This window comes from Delphinapterus leucas, chromosome 1, assembly GCF_059928025.1.
Source record: "Delphinapterus leucas isolate spDelLeu-1000000601 "Yukka" chromosome 1, BTC_Dleu_Yukka2, whole genome shotgun sequence".
NCBI lineage: Eukaryota > Metazoa > Chordata > Mammalia > Artiodactyla > Monodontidae > Delphinapterus > Delphinapterus leucas.
In genome coordinates, this window is record NC_143129.1 from 162,196,024 (window position 1) to 162,216,566 (window position 20,543).

The following is a 20,543-nucleotide window of genomic DNA, read 5'->3' on the forward strand; positions in this document are numbered from 1 at the left end:
TTTAGAAGGATCACCCTGACTGCAGGTTGGAGGAGATAAGACTCAAACTAGGGAGACCAGGGAGGAATCTATTGAAAAATGTAGGTGTGAGATAATAATAGTCTGAGTGAAAAAAAAACTAAATAAATAAAATAAAACTTAAAAACCACCTATTGAGCTCTTACCATGTGCCAGAAACAGTGCAAATTATTTTATGCAGTTATTTCATTTAATCTTCCTAACAACCCCAAGATGTAAATATTAGTATTTGTTTTACAAATGACGAAAATAAAAATTAGAAAAACAAAGTGGTTTGGCCAAAGTGCACAAAGCTATGAAATGGTAGATTTGAACTGGAACTTTCCATCTCTAAGCCCATGCTCTTAACAACTATGCTATGATGAATGGTTAAAAACTAAGGTGATGACAGTGTGAATGGAGAGAAGTGGGTGGATTTGAGAAATATTATGGAGGTCAACTTGGTGGTCAATTAATTGGGTGGAGGTGGTGAGGAAGAGAAGTCCAGGATAATTTTAGCCTTTTGGCTTAGACACTTCGTTGGATGTTGGTATGTTTGTGGTGATCTTCACTGAAATGAGGAGCATAGACAGAGGAGCAGGTTTGGAAGAGGTTTGCAGGTGATTAATTCATGCTGGGACAGAGTGAGCTTGAGGTACCTGTGAAACATTTGAGTGGAGGGACCAATAAGTAGTTGGGGGTAAGGGGCTAGAGATCAGGATGCAAGTCCGGGCTGGAGTGATAAATTTGTACACCAGCGTCAAATAGTTGACAACTGAAGCCATGAATAGATGAAAACATCCAGAGAGGGTGTAGAGTGAAGTAATAAATGGATTGCAATTGGAATGCTGGGGAACACTGTCATTAAAGGTATGGAAGGAAGAGGAAATGGAAGAAAATGAGGAGTAGGCCTAGAAGTGAAAGCCAAGGAAGGAGAGCATTACAAGAAGAAGGAAGTGGTCAAAAATGCTCCATGCATTCAATTAGCGTTTACCCAAAGAAGATAATTCAAAAGAAAGAAAAAAATCATTTTACCTGAAAGGTGTTCACCACAGCATTAGTTATAATAGTAAAATTTTGGAAGCAACCCAAATATCCAACAATGTGAGATGCTTATGTGAATTATGGCACATTTATTCATGTACTGTTCTGCATCCATTAAAATGACTATTTAAGAGACTGTTCTAATGGGGAAAGTGTTCATGCTCAATGAATGGAAGAAAGAATAATAAAAAGTTTGATATATCGTGATTTTAGCTAGGCCCTGAATACCACTGAACTATGAGCTCCTCAAAGGTAGGGACCTTATCTAATTCCTCTCCAAACCCCAAGCCTAGGACAATGACCACATATAATTGATTCTCAATACATGTTTGTTGGACAGATGTACTGTTTATAGCTCTTTTTTTGGATGTGGTAAAAGATTAGAAGGAAATAAGAAAAATGTGATCAATTGGGGTGTTAGGACAATGGGATTGTGGGTGATTTTTTTTAATGTTCATACAGTTAGTGGAAATCAAGAGGGGGAAATGTTCAGATATTTGAGAGCTGTTTGGTGTTTTTTACAAAATGTTTTTCTTTGCAGAGATGATTGTTTTAATTTCATAACTGTGAAGTAGGATGGTTGGGCCCTTAATGTTCTTCTGAAAAGAAAATGGGAGTACAGAGATGTTGAAATCCCTTCTGTTGTTCCGAGTCAGCTAGTAATAAGATTCACATGAAAAGCTATGGTTTTTTAGTTTATAATTCATTGTTTCATATCTTCAGCTAGTTTACTTTCTCCATTTTGGAAATGGTGCAAGAAGAGGAGAATTCAAGAAACAACATTGGAAAATTCAGATATATGCGTTATTTTAAATATTATGCTGCTGTTTGTGGTTGTCTACAAGATCTTCTCTCACTTCTGCAGCTCACTCCAGGCCTGTATGAATTCAAAGTGATTGTAGATGGTCAAAATGCCCACGGGGAAGGCTATGTGAATGTGACAGTGAAACCAGGTATGTTACCCAGCCCTGGCCATGTCTCCACTGCTCCTTCTGCAGGATTCCCAAGGAGATGGAGATTTGATTTTAGGGGTTTTAAATTCTCATTCTTTTTTTGTAATATATTTACGTATTGGGCAATTCCTAGTTCACAAAGCTTGTTTGTTGTCCACCTCTACTCAGCTTGCTTGAAAGCAGGAAGTTGCTGCTGTAGTACTTCTGATGTAGTAAGTAGGACATGAGCATTGAAAGAAATTGAAAGAATGCGCAGGGCATGGCCTTAGCAGTCGTCAGGTTTAGAAGAGGCTTTAACACTCCCAGGTGTCTTAGGTTAGAATGGCAACCTGATCTGTGACTTTACCATTTGGTGATGCTCAGCTCTCACTTATGTAATGGAAAATGACTTATGATCTACCCAGATATGGCCTGCTTCTCCTATAATTTATAAAGACCCTCTTCCAATTTCTTGTGGGTCATGTTCTTGCAGAGCCCCGTAAGAATCGGCCTCCTGTTGCCATTGTGTCACCACAGTTCCAGGAGATCTCTCTGCCAACCACTTCTACAGTCATTGATGGCAGCCGTGAGTACTTGTCTAGGCATGATGTTTTAGAAGAGCCTTCACTGTGTACTGGTAGAAGGTTTGGGGCCAACTATGTCTGCATACTGTTTAGGCCAGTCCTCTTGGCCGTGTTAGGGGAAGACCAACCATCTGAAGCAATTGATTAGGAAGTAAAAACCAGACAGGCCCTGTTTAAAATCCCCATGTGGGGCTTCCCTGGTGGCGCAGTGGTTGAGTGTCCGCCTGCCGATGCAGGGGACACGGGTTCGTGCCCTGGTCTGGGAAGATCCCACATGCCGCGGAGCGGCTGGGCCCACGAGCTGTGGCCACTGAGCCTGCGCGTCCGGAGCCTGTGCTCCGCAACGGGAGAGGCCACAGCAGTGAGAGGCCCGCATACCACACACACACACAAAAAATCCCCGTGTGGCCTGTCTGCAGTAATAGTTCTGCTCTGAGATGGTAAGAAAGTAGGATTGTTCATGTGTTTAGCATTATTTTAGTTGAGACTTGCTGGTTTTCAAATTCGCTTGCCTGGAGTTGCCATCCTTAGCTATGGAAACAAAGCTCCTTCCTATCATGACAAGATAAGTAACTGAGAGCCTTGACAAAGAGCTCTCACTCAGCTATCACTGCCTAGCAAGATTCTCGTTAGCCTTCTCCTGGAGAGACTCACAGAATGGAGCACACACCCCTGCCTGGGCCCATTGTTAACATGTCACCCTTCAGAGTAGTGTCACCTGATGGGTGACATGAGACGATTTCTGGGCCTTGGCTCTGTGTGTGCAAGAGGTTTCGGGCCTGTCGCCCTCCAGCATTGGCTTGGTCTCTCTGGAGGCCCGTTAAGGCCCCGTCACCCCTGAGTGTCTTGGCACAACAGGGGCTTGTGGCAGAGGCAGCTGCTGCTTTAGCAGAGGGACCTCTAGCGGGTTAAACCTTTCATGTAGGTGATTCTGTCCAGAAGAGGAGGACAGAAGAGTAGCAGGCCAAGAGGAAGAGGCAGAATAGGAAGAAACACTTGTGAGAGTGGCAGAAAGGGTTCACTTAGTACCATTTTATTTTATATTTTTGATTAGATCAAAGTTGAATAATATGTAAAGGTACACAGTGAAAAGAATCACTACCCTCCCGGTCTCCCAACTATCCAGTTTTCCTCCAGGCAACCAATGGTATTATCTTATGTATCTTTCCAGAGATATTTGATGCGTATTTAAGAAAATACATATACAGTCCTTATGACAACACATTACGTGCACTGTTACATACAGTGCTTGTTTCTATATGTTGGAGAATTTTTCTGAATTAATACATGCAGTACTTCTTCATTCTTTTTTTCCTTTAATGATTACATGACCTTCCATGATATGAATATATGATTTCATTGTATGAATATGTACTTGTTTTCAATCTCTATTGATGACCATTTAGATTATTTTTGACTTGCTATTACAAATAACATTATTGTGAATAATCTTGTAAGCATGACATTTAACACAAATATTAGATGTCCTACAGATACACAACACAAGTGCAAGTAGATCTGAAGGATTAAATTCTTAGAAGAGGAATTGCAAGGACAAAGATAAATTTTCCCAAATTGCTCCTTATAGAGGTTGTATCAATTTATGCTTCCACCATGACTTATGAGGGGGCCTCTTTCCCCACACTTTTTACCCACATAATGTGTTGTGAAACTTTGGTGTTTACCAATTTGAGAGGTTAAAAAATGCTATCTCAAGTGTAATTTAAATTTGCATTTCTTTTTTAGGTGAGGTTGAATATCTTTTCATGTGTTTAAGACCTTTTGATTCTCCTTTTTTTATACATATACTTAATACAGTAGCGTTTTAACCAGAGGTTGCCTGTGTTGGAGTCCTTGGAAAACTACGCAGTGGAATATTCATAGAGAGGCAGAATGACCCAATAATCTGAGGGAAGAAACACTCTGGGGAGATAGTCTGTAATTTCATGAAGTTTTCCTAGCCTCAAATCTCTGGGTAGTTGCCCTGGTTTGTATAAACTGGATAAGTGCTAAGACCCAGTGCTCTCCTGCTGTAACTGATATTTCTTTATGGTCAAGAAAGCACGGATGATGATAAGATCGTCCAGTACCATTGGGAAGAACTTAAGGGACCTCTGAGAGAAGAGAAGATTTCTGAAGATACGGCCATCTTAAAACTAAGTAAGCTCGTCCCTGGGAACTACACTTTCAGGTAAATTTGGATCCTTCAAGTTTACCATAGGCCATTTTTTTCCCCTTATGGGTTTTACATTCTTATAGGAGTCACTCTGACAGATATCAAATTCCCTGTAGAGTTGGCTGATAATATAGCCTTTGGTTCCCCTGGTTCTTTGAGCCATGTTGTAACTGTGGTCACAATAGTGATAACTTTTTAGGGCAAAGGTTCTTGCGTAATAGATCAGGATCCACAGAGCTAATCCTTCTCAGAGCCTTATTTGGCATATATCCAAACTTTTTTTTAGAATTTCTGTCATTAAGTGAAAGGGCCCATCTTCCTTTGCCTTTTCTCAGGAAAAATCTAGAAGGAATCTACTCTCATCTCTCCCCTTTGGGAAATGCTTCCTCAACTTAGGATATATCAAAATCTTTACTTTTGACTTAGTGGTTTATTTGAATATGATTTGTAGCATCTTTCTCTGTTGGGGCTTTTCAGAGAATTTGATTCAAAGATAGTTCTTTTGGGAACTAGTGTTGATATGCTAGACTGTGATTAATGAGTGTGAGGCTGACCCTAGAGTAATCCTCCTTATATTTGCATTATTCACTGTAGGCTACAAAGCACTCGTACCTGAGTGTCACGCAAACACCATATGTACACTATACCATCCTCATTACATCTGAGAAAAATGAGGCGTGGTGTATTTACTAACTTCTCTGAGGTCACACAGCTAGAGCTGAAATGCAGATTTTCTAATCCCCAAGTCGGGACTCATTCTACTCTGCTCCTTGACTTGGCCTATATGTATTTTGTTTATGCTTCCTTGAATGCCCTTCTCAATCTGTTGGGACTCCGCCTATCTTTAAGAACCTCCTCAGTTTTCTGTGAGGCTCTCTGAGATCCCTCCAGAGAGGAGAGGGTATGTCCCTCCTCTTTCCCTGTTGCACTCAGTGCCTCTATGTGGTGCCTGCCATGGTGCAACGGCTTGTTCATGGGTATCTGTCTTCCCCACTGGATCTGAGATTAACCACGTTTTAGACACTACCAGAGACGCAGCAAGGAATGTCCTAGCACAGCACCTACCATACAAATAAATATACAAGTTCTGACTTAGCAACACTCTCACTGACTCAAGACTTCAAGTGAATGAAGGGTAGCTGCTATTACAACAAGGTAGGAGCCTTCTCACTGAGTTAAAATGGAAATGTGAGTTGGTTTTCGCCTTGGATTTCTAATATAGGAATTTTAACATTTATGGAATTTAGCCTGGGCGATGTTCATCCTTTTTGAAATAGTAACAATAATAGCTACTGCTTCTTGAACATTTTCTGTGTTAAGTACTGTTCTGAGCTCTTTGCACGCAGTAGCTCATTTAACCCTTGTACCTGGTATTATAATGGCTCTTATTTTACAGATTAGGAAATATTGTCACAGAGAGGTTAAGTAACTTGCCCAAGGTCACACAGGTTGTCTGATTCCAGAGTCTGAGCTTTTAACCACAGTATTAACCTAGAGTGTTTTGGGTGAATGGGATATTGGGTGCAGTTCTTTTTTTCCAAGCCTCAGTCCATGAAATGATGGGATTGGGTTTGATTAGCATTAAGGTCCAATCTGTTTGATTGCACTTACCTTTTCCTCTCCCCTGCTTTTACACAGCAGTGGCCTCTTTCCCCAGCCCTGTGGTCAGCTGCTGTTTGGTTCCAGAACTTTTGTGTGCAAGCCAGGGACTGTCTGAGGTGAAAGTCAGCGTAATGGGCAGCTGCCATTTTGCCATCTGTCTATAACTTGCTTTGTTCTGAAATAGGAGACAAATAAGACATGTTAAAAAAAAAAAAAAACTGGAAACAGAGAAACTGGAAAGAGAGGAAAACTTCTGTGGATTTTTCTTTTTCAGATGTTTGCTGATTTGCACATGTCTGTGTGTCTGATGTTTTTGTGTTCTTTTTCTAAAAGCTGTAATATCAGAAGTCCCCTTAAGATCATAGGTAAAAAGTGAGATTGTGGGATAAAAACCCCACAGATGTCTGGCTCTTTCTGTGGCTGGTTGTGAGATTTAAACAAACGACATGTCTTTTATATGCTTTTCCTCTTTCTGTCAGCAAAATGGAAGCAGCCCAAACCTCCTTGCTTGCTTATGCTCACATTTTGAGGTGGCAAGAGAAGCTTTAGGCTGTTCAGCTGGAAGGCATCATTTAGGTAGAAGCCTGCTCTTACAAATGAACATTTTTTTTTCTCTTGCAAATTCTCTTTCACACTGGCACAAACTGTGGGACGCTTGCGTAGGAGAATTCATTTCCATCTCAGGCTTCTATCTTACTGGAGCTAGCCCCCCTGGTCCATCCTAGAGGCTGTCTGCCCAGGAAGTCCATTCTTGTGCTGTGTACACAGCCAAAACAGGATGATGGGAGGAGAGCCTGCTGCAGTCAGAGCTTGCTTTATTTAGTGTAGCGTCTTTGAACCCCATAGGAATAGTGGCCAGGGATTATTGCTTCTTAAGACTTGGTTCTGGGCTTTGGAGTCAGAGAACTGGGCTTGCATGTTGGCTCACTATTTAGCTCTGGGCAGGTTTCTTACCTCTCTAAGGCTTCTATAATAGTGAGGTTGATGATACCTATTCTATATGATTGTTGTGAGGGCCAGATCAGACAATGCTTATAAAGGTCCCAGCCACAGACACTTGCAGGCAGCAGAGTGAAATGGTGCTGGAGATATACTGTCTAGATTTAGATCCTGCCTCCACTGTTTTCAAGCTTTCAAGCTTGGGCGAGTTACTTTACCTCTTTTGGCCTCGGCCTCCTCATATGTATAAGGAGTAAAATGGGGATAGTGCTTTATAGAGCTGTTGTGAGGATTGAATGAGATACAGAGTGCTTAGAGCAGTGCCTGGCACACAGCAAACCCTCAGCCGGTGTTAGCTTCTAGTATTATTCTAACTTTCCAAAAAGAATGCGTTAGAATTGGTTACCGATTGGTAATCCTGCCACATTGGTATTTTTTAGCCTTGATTTTCAGTTCTTCCATGTTTATTCCTCTTTCTTTAAGACCATCCCTGATTGCATTCCTCTCTCTTTCCTGATAGCTTGACTGTAGTAGACTCTGATGGAGCTACCAACTCTACCACTGCAAGCCTGACAGTGAACAAGGCTGTGGATTACCCCCCTGTGGCCAATGCAGGCCCCAACCAAGTGATCACCCTGCCCCAAAACTCCATCACCCTCTTTGGGAATCAGAGCACTGATGATCACGGCATCACCAGCTATGAGTGGTCACTCAGCCCAAACAGCAAAGGGAAAGTGATGGAGATGCAGGTAGGAGGGAATAGTTTCTGTCTTTTCTTGCCCAGGGAATTAGAGCTGCTGGACTGGGTCACCCATCCAAGGCTTATATTTCTCCATCTTAATAACCAAAGTCAGATTAGTGAATAGAACATTTGAATTTTTAAAAAAATCTAGAAAGATTAAGGGGCCTTTAGTTAACACATTAGCAAAAACTTTATCTTAAATGTTTAGTATTAGAGGAAAAGACTGGTAGCTGCTCTAGGATAATTTCAGGGAGTAAAATTCTTTAGAAGCTACAAGGGTGCAAATTTTTTTTTTTTTTTATACAGCACAGGACAATTTATTGATTTATTTTTAACAGTTGTGGGTTACAGTACTACATAACCCCTCCATGGACTCTTTACAGCAACCGTCTCCTTTTCAAAAGTCTCTTTTTTCCCAGACATTCCGTCCAAAGGATGAGTGGTCTACTTGCACCCAGTGCCATCCAAATGTTCAAGTCAAAAATATTTATACATTTTACATTTAGTTCTTTTATTTTTTTGTCTGCTAAAAATAGTATTGCAAGTTTTGGCTTCTTTTGACATAAAAATTACAATCATGTGCAAAACGCTAACAATGAAGCATTGATCAGAATTCAAGCAGGTTGTCCAATCTGAATGCTTTAGATGCTGCATCATTTTCCTTTCCGTTTTTCTCAAATAAACAAAACAAACAAACAAAACCCACAAACCCTTGCTATGTTAGAAACACCTTGTACCGAGCCCCCCATGGTCTCCGGCCACCGGCGGGTGACATGCTCGGAGCTGGCTGGGTGACGTAATGACAAATTTATGCAGCAGCAACATTTGGAAACAGTGGTTAAAGCTCAAGACGGCTCTCAACTCTCAATTCTGTGTTTAGGATTTACTGCTGGCAGAGGCAGACAGAGGCTTTCTCTGAGTTTTCAGTTGGTTAATGGGCCATAGGCCTTTTTCTACTTGCAGCAAGATATTTCCATAATTTTTATCGGAGTATAGTTGCTTTAAAATGTGTTAGTTTCTGCTGAAGAGTGCAAATCTTAGTGAGCTCTATTAGAAATTGGAGGAGATTGCCTGACTAGATGGTGAGCATCTTCTCTCTGGAGATATTTAAGAAGAGACTAGATCTGTCACCAGGTAGGTAACGTAAGTAAATGAAGAAAACTGGATGGGGACTGTGGCAAACCAGAGGGCGTAAGCCCTGACCAAAGGGGTCAGCAGCCCTCCAGTCAGGCTGGTTGTTGCCACGCTGGAGTATCGTCCCAGTGTTGCTAGGTCCTCCAGCTTTTCAAGACAAGACAGAAACCTAGACTTCTATGTGAAATTTTCCAACTTTTAAGAACCCTAAGGCCAAATAAAATGTCTGCAAGGTGTTAGGTTAGGTTTCTCCGCTGTTGCAGAATCTGTACAGACCTGTAAGGGCACACACAGCATTACAAAGCATCTTGAGTCATTGCTGCCATGTTTTATCGAGGCAGCTTTGTTAGGGTCACGCTGTGTAGCTTCAGTAGGAAGAACATTGTTTTGTAAATTGTGTTATTTTACTATATGTTAATGGTTTTCTCTCTGCTTGGGTCATAGAAATGGATCTTGATTATCTCTGCACATTTTCCTGTACTCGTCTACTTTGTGAGAGCTCTGACTTTATTTGAAACTGTTGCTGTGTCAGAGGGTTATTTCCTTGAAGGGTGAAACTTTTAACAAGATGTCCCACAGTGTCTGATTGAGCATTCAGTAATTATGTTGAATTGGGAGGTAATGGCCCACTACCAACCTAGGTTTAGAAAACTGGGTAAATCATTTAGACCAGAGTAGGACTTCTTGTATGATGTGATTCCGGGAGTCCACTTGTCTGTATTTATATATCCAGGGTGTTAGAACACCGACCCTGCAGCTCTCTGCCATGCAAGAAGGAGACTATACTTACCAACTCACAGTGACTGACACAATAGGACAGCAGGCCACTGCTCAAGTGACTGTTATTGTGCAGCCTGGTAAGTTCTAACCTTGTGGTGCAGGCTCTTCTGTTGGCTGGTCCCTTGACCCTTGGGGGGAGAAGAGGGTTTGGGTTCTGAGCTCCATGAGGGTGGAAGTGGGAGTTACCAATCCACCAAGCCCCTGGCAGCTGCTCTTGTCCATTCCCCAAGTGCTTTCTTCATAGCTAGAGAGAAGGAGTATTTCACAACCTCGCTTGTGCCCTTGCTCTTGGCGAGTTATTGTGCCTTCAAGGGGAGCTAGCAGATAGAGTCTCTGCCAGCCCAAATCTTACCATGTCCTATTTTTTTTTTTTTTTGGCTGCGGCTTGCAGGATCTCACTTCCCCGACCAGGGATTGAACCTGAGCCACAGCAGTGAAAGTGCCGAATCCTAACCACTAGACCACCAGGGAACTCCTCCCACCATGTCCTTTAAGGGCCACCTTAAAGCCCACTTCCTCAAGAAAGCCCTACCTTATCTTTCAGACCCTCTCATTTGAACTCCTATAGCATTATACTTCAATCCATGTTCTTTCAGAGTTGTTTTATACGTTTCAGTCTTATATTCTTCATGCGAGCTCCCTGACCATACCCTTACCTCACACAGTATCTGACAGTTCTATGAGTGGAGAGGGAGAGTCCTTGAGGCTTCCAGAACATATGTCCCAATTGTTTCCTCTCCTTTCCCAGCTGGACTGCCTGCTTTTGAACTCCCAAGTCTCTTGTCTTCTAGAAAACAACAAGCCTCCACAGGCAGATGCAGGTCCAGATAAAGAGCTGACTCTTCCCATGGATAGCACAACCCTGGATGGCAGCAAAAGCTCAGATGATCAGAAAATTATCTCATATCTCTGGGAAAAAACACAGTGAGTATTGACACAAAATCCTTATGTATGCAAGGGCTCCAGACCTTTGAAGAGCAAGGTTTTATTTGCTTTTAAGAGTTTACTTTCTCTTATTAGCTTATCCAAGGGGGATTACTGAGAAAGAAATGTTTGCAATCCCAAACTTCAACTCTAAGAAAAATATAATTTTTGTAAGAAGGAAAAAAAGAATGCTTACCATTAGCTGTCCCCAGGTAGTACTTTGTGGTTCTGGTGCTTTTACAGGTTCAGTCCATTTGCTGAAATGCATAGTTTAATTACACTTGAGAGGCAGGATGGAAGGGGTAATGGAGCAGAAAAATACTGTTGCTCAAAATTAACTGGGTAAGGCTGTCAGGGGGGATGGGACAGAGCAGCTCTTAAGGGGAATTGAAAATTCATCTCCAAAATGAAAGCATTACTCTGTTATTGTTTCCTTGTAGATACCATATACCATTTATGTCAGCCAGAGGCCAAAGGCAATAACCAAAATAATACTAATTAAATTGGAATTACCTAATCGAACCATTCCTGGTTCTCACAGTTTCTTTCAGCTCCTTTAAACCATAACAAATGGAACTCAGATTATATGCAGGATCCCACAGGAAGCAATCCCAAGGAAGAGTTAAAAGCATTCCCAACTTCCAAAGGTAGCAACCATAGGACAGACTGGGTTTTTTGTTTTTGCTTTTGTTGTTGACTAGGTTGTTAGAGATGGGTGGGGAGGGGCTGTAATTTGACTTGTAAAAGCACTTGACTTACGATTAGTGAGTTGGATTCTAGAAATGATTTTCCTTAGCTTTCGTTTCTATCTTTTGGAGAACCTAATTTTCCTCAACCCAGCATGTTTTAATTATAACTGTTTATTGAAGATACAGCAGATAAACCTTTTAGTTCAGTTTTATTAGTGTTTACAGCAGAAATAATCCTTAGCATAGCTTCTTGGAGGAGAATCTGTTTCAAGGGGGGCTGCTAGGGTCAGGGTTATACATTTAAACAGCAAAACAAAACAGAGCAAAACCTGGGAGTCTACAGGTTTCTCTGGTTGTCCTGCAGTGTTAAGGAAAGCTCTGAGGCATTTTGACCCTTGAACAGAAGGACTGTCTGGTATATGTGCAGTGTTGTGCCTACATGCTGGCTCAGAGCTCGCTCACCTGCAGCGTGAGGCCACAGGGGAGAAGGAAAGATACAGGGCATCCTGGTTCCTCTGTGGCCCCTGTCCAGGAGCTGGAGGGAGTTTTGCCTGTAGAACTGCTAAGAAGAGGATGGTTTTTCCCTGAGAGTTCCTCTGTAGCCTTGGCCCATTTCCTTTCCCTGACTTTTCAGCAAGAGGGAGTTTGGCATGTGACTAAGAAATGCATTTTGCTTCTTTTCTGGCAAGAGCTGAACCAACCACTGGGCCAGAAATGCTTTTCAGAAACATCACTCTTAAATCATTCTTTTGGTCAGAGACCTGCTCAGAGCACTTTCTTCCTTTTACTGGAGCAGCAAAGAGTTTGAATGTTCTAGAAGCTCTTACAAAGGATAAGGCTAGATGTGTTTGAAAGCTGGTGAATGGAATTTCCTGATCAGCAGGTAGCCTGTATTTTGGGGCCAAATGACACTCTGTCCAAATGGAATATTTTTAAACATGCCCTCTCAAGGTGTGAGAAACAGTAGTTCATGTCTTAGCTGAGGCAATAATTGTCTGCTCCTGCGGGGACAGGAGAGCAGTAGACAGGTACAGTTCCACCCTCTGGTTTCTCTCTTTGTCCAGGGGACCTGACGGGGTACAGCTTGAGAATGCTAACAGCAGTGTCGCCACTGTGACTGGGCTGCAAGTGGGAACCTACGTTTTCACCTTGACCGTCAAGGATGAGAGGAACCTGCAAAGCCAGAGCTCTGTGAATGTCATTGTCAAAGAAGGTACCTCACTGCCTTGGGTTGGTGCAGCAGCCTCTGGGCCAGATAACTGAAGAATGCATCATCTCTTGTTTGGTTGCAGAAACTGATTAGAGACAAAGTAGGGAAGGAAGTTAGAGGTTAGGGTAACTCTTAGTTGCTTTTCTACAACAGCCTTTGAGTGAGCGACTTTTAAGGTGAATTTTAACTTCTTGTTTTCCTTCTCTTCCTTCTCAGTTGAATAGGGAGAGAATTAAGGTTTTTTTCCTTTGTATTTTTTTAAAAATAAATAAATTTATTTATTTTTGGCTGCCATGGGTCTTCGTTGCTGCGTGCGGGCTTTCTCTAGTTGTGGCCAGCAGGGGCTACTCTTCGTTGCAGTGCGTGGGCTTCTCACTGCTGTGGCTTCTCTTGTTGTGGAGCACAGGCTCTTGGCACGCGGGCTTCAGTAGTTGTGGCACTCGGGCTCAGTAGTTTTGGGTCGCAGGCTCTAGAGCACAGGCTCAGTAGTTGTGGCGCACGGGCTTAGTTGCTCTGTGGCATGTGAGATCTTCCCGGACCAGGGCTCGAACCCACGTCCCCTGAATTGGTAGGCGGCTTCTTAACCGCTGCGCCACCAGGGAAGACTTGCATTTTTATTTTGCCTCTGCTGCTGGGGTTTCTGTGACTCTCCTGCTAGCTACAGTGACACCTGCTGTCAGACCTTAGAATGACTGCCCTGCACTGGAGCTTCCCGTGCTCATCCTAGGAGCATGCACACTGAGGCCAACTTGAGCAAAAGTGGATTGGCCTTGCTCTGGTTTGCAGGCACAGTGATCAGTGATGGTCTTAGGAGAGGTCTATAAGCTGATGGTAGGAAAAGCTATCAGATATGCAGGTGATCCCCAAACACAGTATACTGAACTCAGTGAGTAGAGAGCACACACTGAGTAAACAAAGCTGCAGGTGGGGCCCAGAATAAGAAAAGTGTCTCTCTTCTTTTTCTCTATTAAAGTGCTAAGGAAGAAGTCAAGAAAGATGTTCAGAGAATAACATTTTCAGCCATATTTTGAAGATAATTTGTGGTATCAGCTGATGAAACCTGAACTTCAGGGCTTTAATCCACTTTAGGCCTTCGTTTCCGATCATCATATATCCCCAAGCAGAGAAATGGGTTCCTTTGCGGGAGGCTGCTATGAGAATACAAGAGGAAACTATACTTGTCCCCTCTACTGTACTGGTGTCAGGGGAACATTTCTCTGGGTGGGAATGGAGCCTCAGGACCTGTGGCACTGGTGGCGTTAGCTCTACACTGTTAGTTGCTGGCATGGGCATGGATAAGCACTTAAAACAGTTCTCCATTTAAGATAATTTTGAAGTTTAATTTCCTTATAAGCATCACGAGAAGCATTTCTTCTTTTTCTGAATGTTACATTTTTTTCCATGGTTTCTCTTTGTTTAGAAATGAATAAACCACCTATAGCCAAGATAACTGGGAATGTGGTAATTACCTTGCCCACAGACACGGCAGAGCTGGACGGCTCCAAGTCCTCAGATGACAAGGGGATAGTCAACTACCTCTGGACTCGAGACGAGGGGAGCCCAGCTGCGGGGGTGAGTGTGCCAGCAGGTGGAGAGCTACACAGGTCATGGTGGTGCGGTGAGGAGAGGAGACTGGGCTAAACACTCCAGTACCTGTTTTAACCAAGCGGTCTCTTATGTCAAACCTGGATTGTGCTCTGAAATCCAGGGAGGTCAGATGACTTGCTTAGGGTCACCCCTCAAGCTAGTGTGGAACAGAATGTGATTCTTTTCCCTGATCCTGGTTGCTGTGGGCTGTAGTGCCATCACAGAGCAGGAACTGCCCCGAGTCAAAGCCGTCTAGCCCAGAGGGGACTTCGTTATGACAGACACAACAGCTGACTCCACGAAAGGAGTGTGGTTTTGTTCTGCCGTATAGCCATGTTGTTCAACCGCACAGGAGGTGTTAAATCACTCTGACCGCCGCCCTGTCCTCTTTCTTTCCAACCTGGTTGAGGGAACCTACGCATTTCACCTGAAAGTGACTGATGCGAAGGGCGAGAGTGACACAGACCGGACCACTGTGGAGGTGAAACCTGGTGAGTTCACTTACCGAGGAGTCGGGGTGGAATTGCTGGATCAGCCTAGCAGGGTCTCGATCTTGAGACCCTTCCCCCAGCATGGACAGAGCCAGATGGCGTATCCAGCTTTAAAAAAATCTAGAACCCCCAAGCTAAGAGCTCCTTAGAGACTTTCTGTTCCAACAAGACCTCTCCTACCCACGCAGAAATATGGACCTCCCCCTACTTAGCTCAGACGGAGAAACAGAAACTCAGAGAGGGCAGGTCTTGCTCAGCTTCACACAGCAGTTGTGTCAGAGCCAGGCCTTTGGGCCCCTACTCCAGCACTTTCTCCTCTGCGTGTGACTGATGAGAGAGGGCCCAGGGTGCTTTGGGAATCTGAGCACAGGAATAACTTGAGTCGTGGTGTCTTATCAGCACCCAGCTGCAGAAAATGATTTATTTTTGTAAGTTGAGCCTCAGGCTTTATCTGACAACCCCCAGGGACGGTAAAGTAACTGGCATCCTTTACATTTTTAAGATTTGCAGAAATAAAATTTCTTTCTTAAATAGAACCATGTTTTTGTTTTGTATCAAGGCTAATTTGGTAATAGGGAGGCAGTGAATACAGGGTGGGGTAGAGCTTTATAAATTCCTGAACAACTGATGAGAAGGTATTAACTTTAAACCTACTCTTTATTATCTAGGCCAAGCTAATGTACAGATGTCTTAGACGGGAAGGGACCTTGGCAGGTCTTCCAGTCCTTGTCCTACCTCTGAAGGGCAACAGCCAAGACACTATAAAGTCTCTTCTGTGTTTAAAATCAGATCACAGATAGTCTACTAATTATATAAATTATACATCAGGACAGGCAAATGGTGCATCCAAGTACGTGAATAGGTATTCTGAATAGTCACTTTTTACTTGGCAAGTGTAAAATAGTCTTTAGGACATAATCAAAAGTGTAAAGCACAATGGTCTTACAGTTCTAGAGTTGTAAAAACATCGTCCGGCTGTGATGTTGTTTTAAGGAAATCCTTGTTTCTTGGCTGCCTGTATTTCCTTTGTGTTTATGGTTTTCAACACTGTAGGGCAGATGCATTCCCATAAGATTGTTGAGATGGAAAATTTCCCTCCCATTGTTGTAAACAAAGTACAGCAAGTTACTGAAAATCAGATTGGATCAGGAGAGATCGCTAGCTACCTGCCACTTGGCCTGGAGAGTTCGACAAAGCCAACTGGGCAGAGACTTTTAAAACAAACCTTAAAGTGTTTCTCTGTTCCCCACTTCCTTCACTAAACCCCATCACTTCGGCCTGGTCCCCAGCACATGTGTGGTAATTGCCAGGTTGGTGTAGAGACCAGGAGTGCTTCTGAAGCTCTCCAAGCCAGCCCCAGATTGCTGGGGACCAGGACAAAGCAATGGGGAATTCACTATTGTGCCTTTCCATTTTGAAGGAGGGCAGTTGCATTTCTGAATGCTCTCACCACATTCTCTCCTGGGCCAAAGCACATGCACAGTGGCAGGTCTATGTTAACTCTCCTACTTCGAAAGCCATGACTGATCCACATGCTTTCCAGATCCCAGGAAAAACAACCTGGTGGAGATCATCTTGGATGTCAACGTCAGTCAGCTAACTGAGAGGCTGAAGGGGATGTTCATCCGCCAGATTGGGGTCCTCCTGGGGGTGCTGGATTCCGACATCATTGTGCAAAAGATTCAGCCGTACACGGAGCAGAGGTAGCTGGGCAACGAATGGGGGGAGAAAAGGAAAGACCAGGGGGTCCCCTGGGCTTCTTGACTGAGCTGAGAAATAGTGTGGGTAGGTAGAGAAGGGTGGGCTCTCTGACCAGGAACCACTCATGGTGTTCATTTTTTTTTTGCGGTACGCGGGCTCTCACTGTTGTGGCCTCTCCTGTTGCGGAGCACAGGCTCCGGACGCGCAGGCTCAGCGGCCATGGCTCACAGGCCCAGCCGCTCCGCAGCATGCGGGATCTTCCCAGACCGGGGCACGAACCCGTGTCCCCTGCATCGGCAGGTGGACTCTCAACCACTGCGCCACCAGGGAAGCCCAGTGTTCATTTTTTTAATGAAGAAGAAATGTACTCTTCTAGTACAGGTAATGGGCTCTGTACTAGACACTGCAGCAGGGTGCAAGGTCAGAAGAGGCCTATGATGTTTGAAGACCATAGTCTAGTAGGGGAGATAATCAAGTTAACATATAGCATCAGTACAGGGTGGATTTGACAGAATAAGTGCTATTGTAAGCAGATGGTGTAGGGGGTCCTCAGAGAAAGAGAACCAGGCATGGCTTTCTTGACCTAAGCAAAGCCATTTTTGGCCTAAGCCATTTTGTGATCTAAGCCTGGCCACAGTACTTGCCCTTGAACAGGTCTCGGTAATGAATGATCTTAAGGGAAAAAAAGAAGTCAGGAACAGGGAGTTCCCTGGTGGCTTAGTGGTTAGGATTCCAGGCTTTCACTGCCTTGGCCCGGGTTCAATCCCTGGTCGGGGAACTGAGGTCCCACAAGCCGCATGGTGTGGCCAAAACAAAAAGGAATGCAGGAACAAATGACTCTTTTCAGGCAAGAGAAGTAACAATAGCAAAAATAGTAAATCAGTTGTAAAGACTCCCAGTTCTGTTTCAGTAGTAAAGGTAGCCTGAAGTACTTGACAACCAGATCAACTGGAACCTAAGGAATGATGATATCGACCTTTTCTGACCCTCATGACCCTCAGCTAAAGCTTGGACTCTGTTGACTTTTGTCCCAATTCTATGCTGAATTCTCCTCTGCTCAAGCCCCTTCACGAATATGCATGTACCCTGAGCTTAAAGCTTCCGCAGTTGTGCTGCTCACAGAGACACTGCTTTGGGAAAGATCCCGGTGTTCTCCTTACTTGCCGCAAGTGATAAAAGTCTTCCTTCTCCTCGTTTTTGACTTGGTTGTGTCTTTTGGCTCAACACCACGTAGAGAACCCAGTTTTCAGGTAACACAGTCATGGAGACACAGGCAAGGGCGATTAATTCTTCCAGGAGGGTTGAGGTAGTTCAAAGATTTTCCAGAAGTAAAACTTGCCCTGATGAAGCATAGAAGGACTAGGAGGAAATTCAGAATAGGGGAACAGCATGAGCAATGGTCCTGTGGTATGAAAGTACGGAGTTTCCTCTGGAAGAAGTCCTTGGGTTCAGAGCATTTACCGGGCCCTAGGATATGGGGGACAATAAGGCTGGCCCTGTAGACTGAGAATAGTCATAAACAAGCAAGCAGTTTAGTGTTAATACTTCGGATAGGAGGACTCAAGTTAGTTGGTTTTATATGTGTGAATTTTTTGTTTTGTTTTTGAAGCAAGGATATTAGATTTTTTTTTTTCCTTAGGGAGATCGGTAGTGTGGAGGCTAGACTAAAATAGGGAGAGATCAGGACATCCCTTGAAGTCCATTTGTTAAGACACCGCGCTTCCACTGCAGGGAGTGCAGGTTCAATCCCTGGTCTGGGGAACTAAGATCCCACAGGCTGCATGGCTCGGCCAAAAAAAAAAAAAAACAGTAGGGAGAGACCAAAGGCTGGGAGACCAATCAGGACGCTTTTGGACTAGTCTAGTAAAAAAGGTGATAACACCTGAATTGAGGTAGTGGTGGTGGAAATGGCAGAAGAGAAGAGGAAATTAAAAGAAATTCAGAGGTAAATCAGTAGGACTCGGTGACCTTTGGGGAATGAAGGTGAGTGAGCCATCAAGTATGAGGATTTTTGCTTGGATGCCTAGATAGATGGTGAATGCCATTAACTGAGATTAGGGATCCAGTTTCAAAGAAAAGATAATGAGTTCAGTTCTGACTGTTGAATTTGGCATATCTTATGGGTTACATAGGGACAGGTAGTAGCACATATAGGCTGGAACTTGAGGTGGAAGTGAAGGCCTGAGGTAGGGAATCACTACATACAGGCAGGCGTTAAGGCCATGAGGACGGATGAGACACGCTGGGAGAGTGTCAAGAGGGTTGAGGAGAGAGCTGTGGAGAACATCAATATTTAAGGGGGAGGCAAGGAAAGAAGGGCCAGCAAAGGAAACTAAGAAACAGCCGTCAGAGAGATGGGAGGAAAACCAGGTGGGAGCTGTCTGCTGGAAGTTAAGGGACAAGCTGGCAGTAAGGGGCGCTGCCAAAGGATTCAGGTGCTATAGAGACAGGTGTGGTGAGCACGCAAAACAGGCTTTTGGGTTTGTAATTAGTAGATCATCAGAACTATAGTGAGATCATTTTACTTAGATGCTGGGAGAAAATTTTTTTCATAGTTTGAGGATACAGAGATGGTAAGTATAATGCCTCTTTGAAGAGGCTGGTGTTGAAAACAGTATGGGAGACAAGCTCAGAAGAACACCTTTTAAAGATAGGAAATACTTGAACATTTTTATAGACTGAGGGGAAGGTGCAGAGGAAAGGTAGATGGTGGAGATTGGGGAGGCGGGTTATAAATGGAGGTAGGTCTGGGGCGCTGGCTGTGGGCAGAGCAGGAGACCACTTTCCCTGGAGGCAGGAGGAAAGGAGGGAAGATGTGCTATTATGGGTGAATTTAGAAGTAGAGAAGGATGAAATTTGAGAGTATTGGTACCAACATCCTGTTTTTTCGTATTGGTACCAACGTCCTGTTTTTTCTCTGAAACTGGAGGCAAGGCCATCTGCTTTGAGGAGGTGAGAATGAGGTGGGCAGTCTGAGGAAAGTGGTAAAGGTTGAGAACAGCAGCTCCAGGAAAGGATGCTGGCTTTGAGCAATATTGGAGTCTGAACCAAGGTTAGACACATGAGGTGAGAGCAGCGATTCCCAGCTCCAGCTGCGTAGTAGTGTCACCCGGAGCTTTTATGAACATACCATTACCCAAGCCCCACCCCCGCATGATTATGGTTATGGTTCAGTTGGTCTGGAGTGAGGTCTGGGCACCTAAAGTTTTAAAACTCCCCAGGTGAATCTAATATGCAGTCAGGGTTCAGTGGGTCAGAGACAGCATGATGATTAGGACTTTCTTTTTAACCTCTGCTCAGCAGCCTGGGAATAGGAAAAGGGAAGGTGGCTGCTGGGATCGATCAAGCTGGTGGGAATTGGCTGGGACAAAGCAGTGGAAGACACTAGCGAGAGTGCGGGTAAGAGCATTGCGGAAGGGTTTGCTTGCACACTTGCCGTCACTGCCTCTGGGACACGAGGAAGAGAGAAGCATCACAGTGACTCTGGGTTTCTGGCTTGGCCTAGATTGGCTTAGCTGAGGAATTCAGGAGGAGGATATGATTGGAGGGGGATAGTGTATTACAATGGGAAAGAGCATGGGCCTCACACCAGGCAGACCTGGATTCTGAGCCCTGCTCTGTTAGTGACAGCTTTGCGACAGTGGGCAGATTACTGCACCTCTCCGAACCCATTCTTCACTTATAAAAATGCTAGCACCCATGTTATAGGGTTGTTGAAGATTACATAAGATAATGTTTGTGTAGTCTCTAACACATAATGAGTTAGTGATTATTATAAGTTTATTTTGGAACATGTTGGATTTAAGATGACTGTGGATGATCTGGTATAGATATTCTAGCAAGCATTTGCAGATACAGATTTGGTCACTCAAGAGGGACATAGGAAGAGGAGACAAAGATTTGAGGGTTATTTGTATATAGACAAAAATTGAAACTATAAGCATGAATTAGGTAACTAGGAGAAAATATGAGAAATGACCACAGATTTCTTTAAATTCATTTTTATTGGAG

General features: G+C 43.7%; 1 protein-coding gene across 2 annotated transcripts in view; it reads left to right on the plus strand.

Moving 5' to 3' along the window:
• KIAA0319L (KIAA0319 like) overlaps positions 1–20,543 on the plus strand; it is a 114,009-nt gene that overhangs the window by 75,097 nt on the left and 18,369 nt on the right. For both annotated transcript variants that reach the window (XM_022575209.3, XM_022575208.3), the window contains exons 7-16: positions 1,907–1,994; positions 2,467–2,559; positions 4,616–4,748; positions 7,795–8,023; positions 9,884–10,007; positions 10,722–10,854; positions 12,608–12,756; positions 14,174–14,325; positions 14,693–14,831; positions 16,375–16,534. In XM_022575209.3, the coding sequence (XP_022430917.1) occupies positions 1,907–1,994; positions 2,467–2,559; positions 4,616–4,748; positions 7,795–8,023; positions 9,884–10,007; positions 10,722–10,854; positions 12,608–12,756; positions 14,174–14,325; positions 14,693–14,831; positions 16,375–16,534 (1,400 nt within the window). The remainder of the gene's footprint in view (positions 1–1,906; positions 1,995–2,466; positions 2,560–4,615; positions 4,749–7,794; positions 8,024–9,883; positions 10,008–10,721; positions 10,855–12,607; positions 12,757–14,173; positions 14,326–14,692; positions 14,832–16,374; positions 16,535–20,543) is intronic.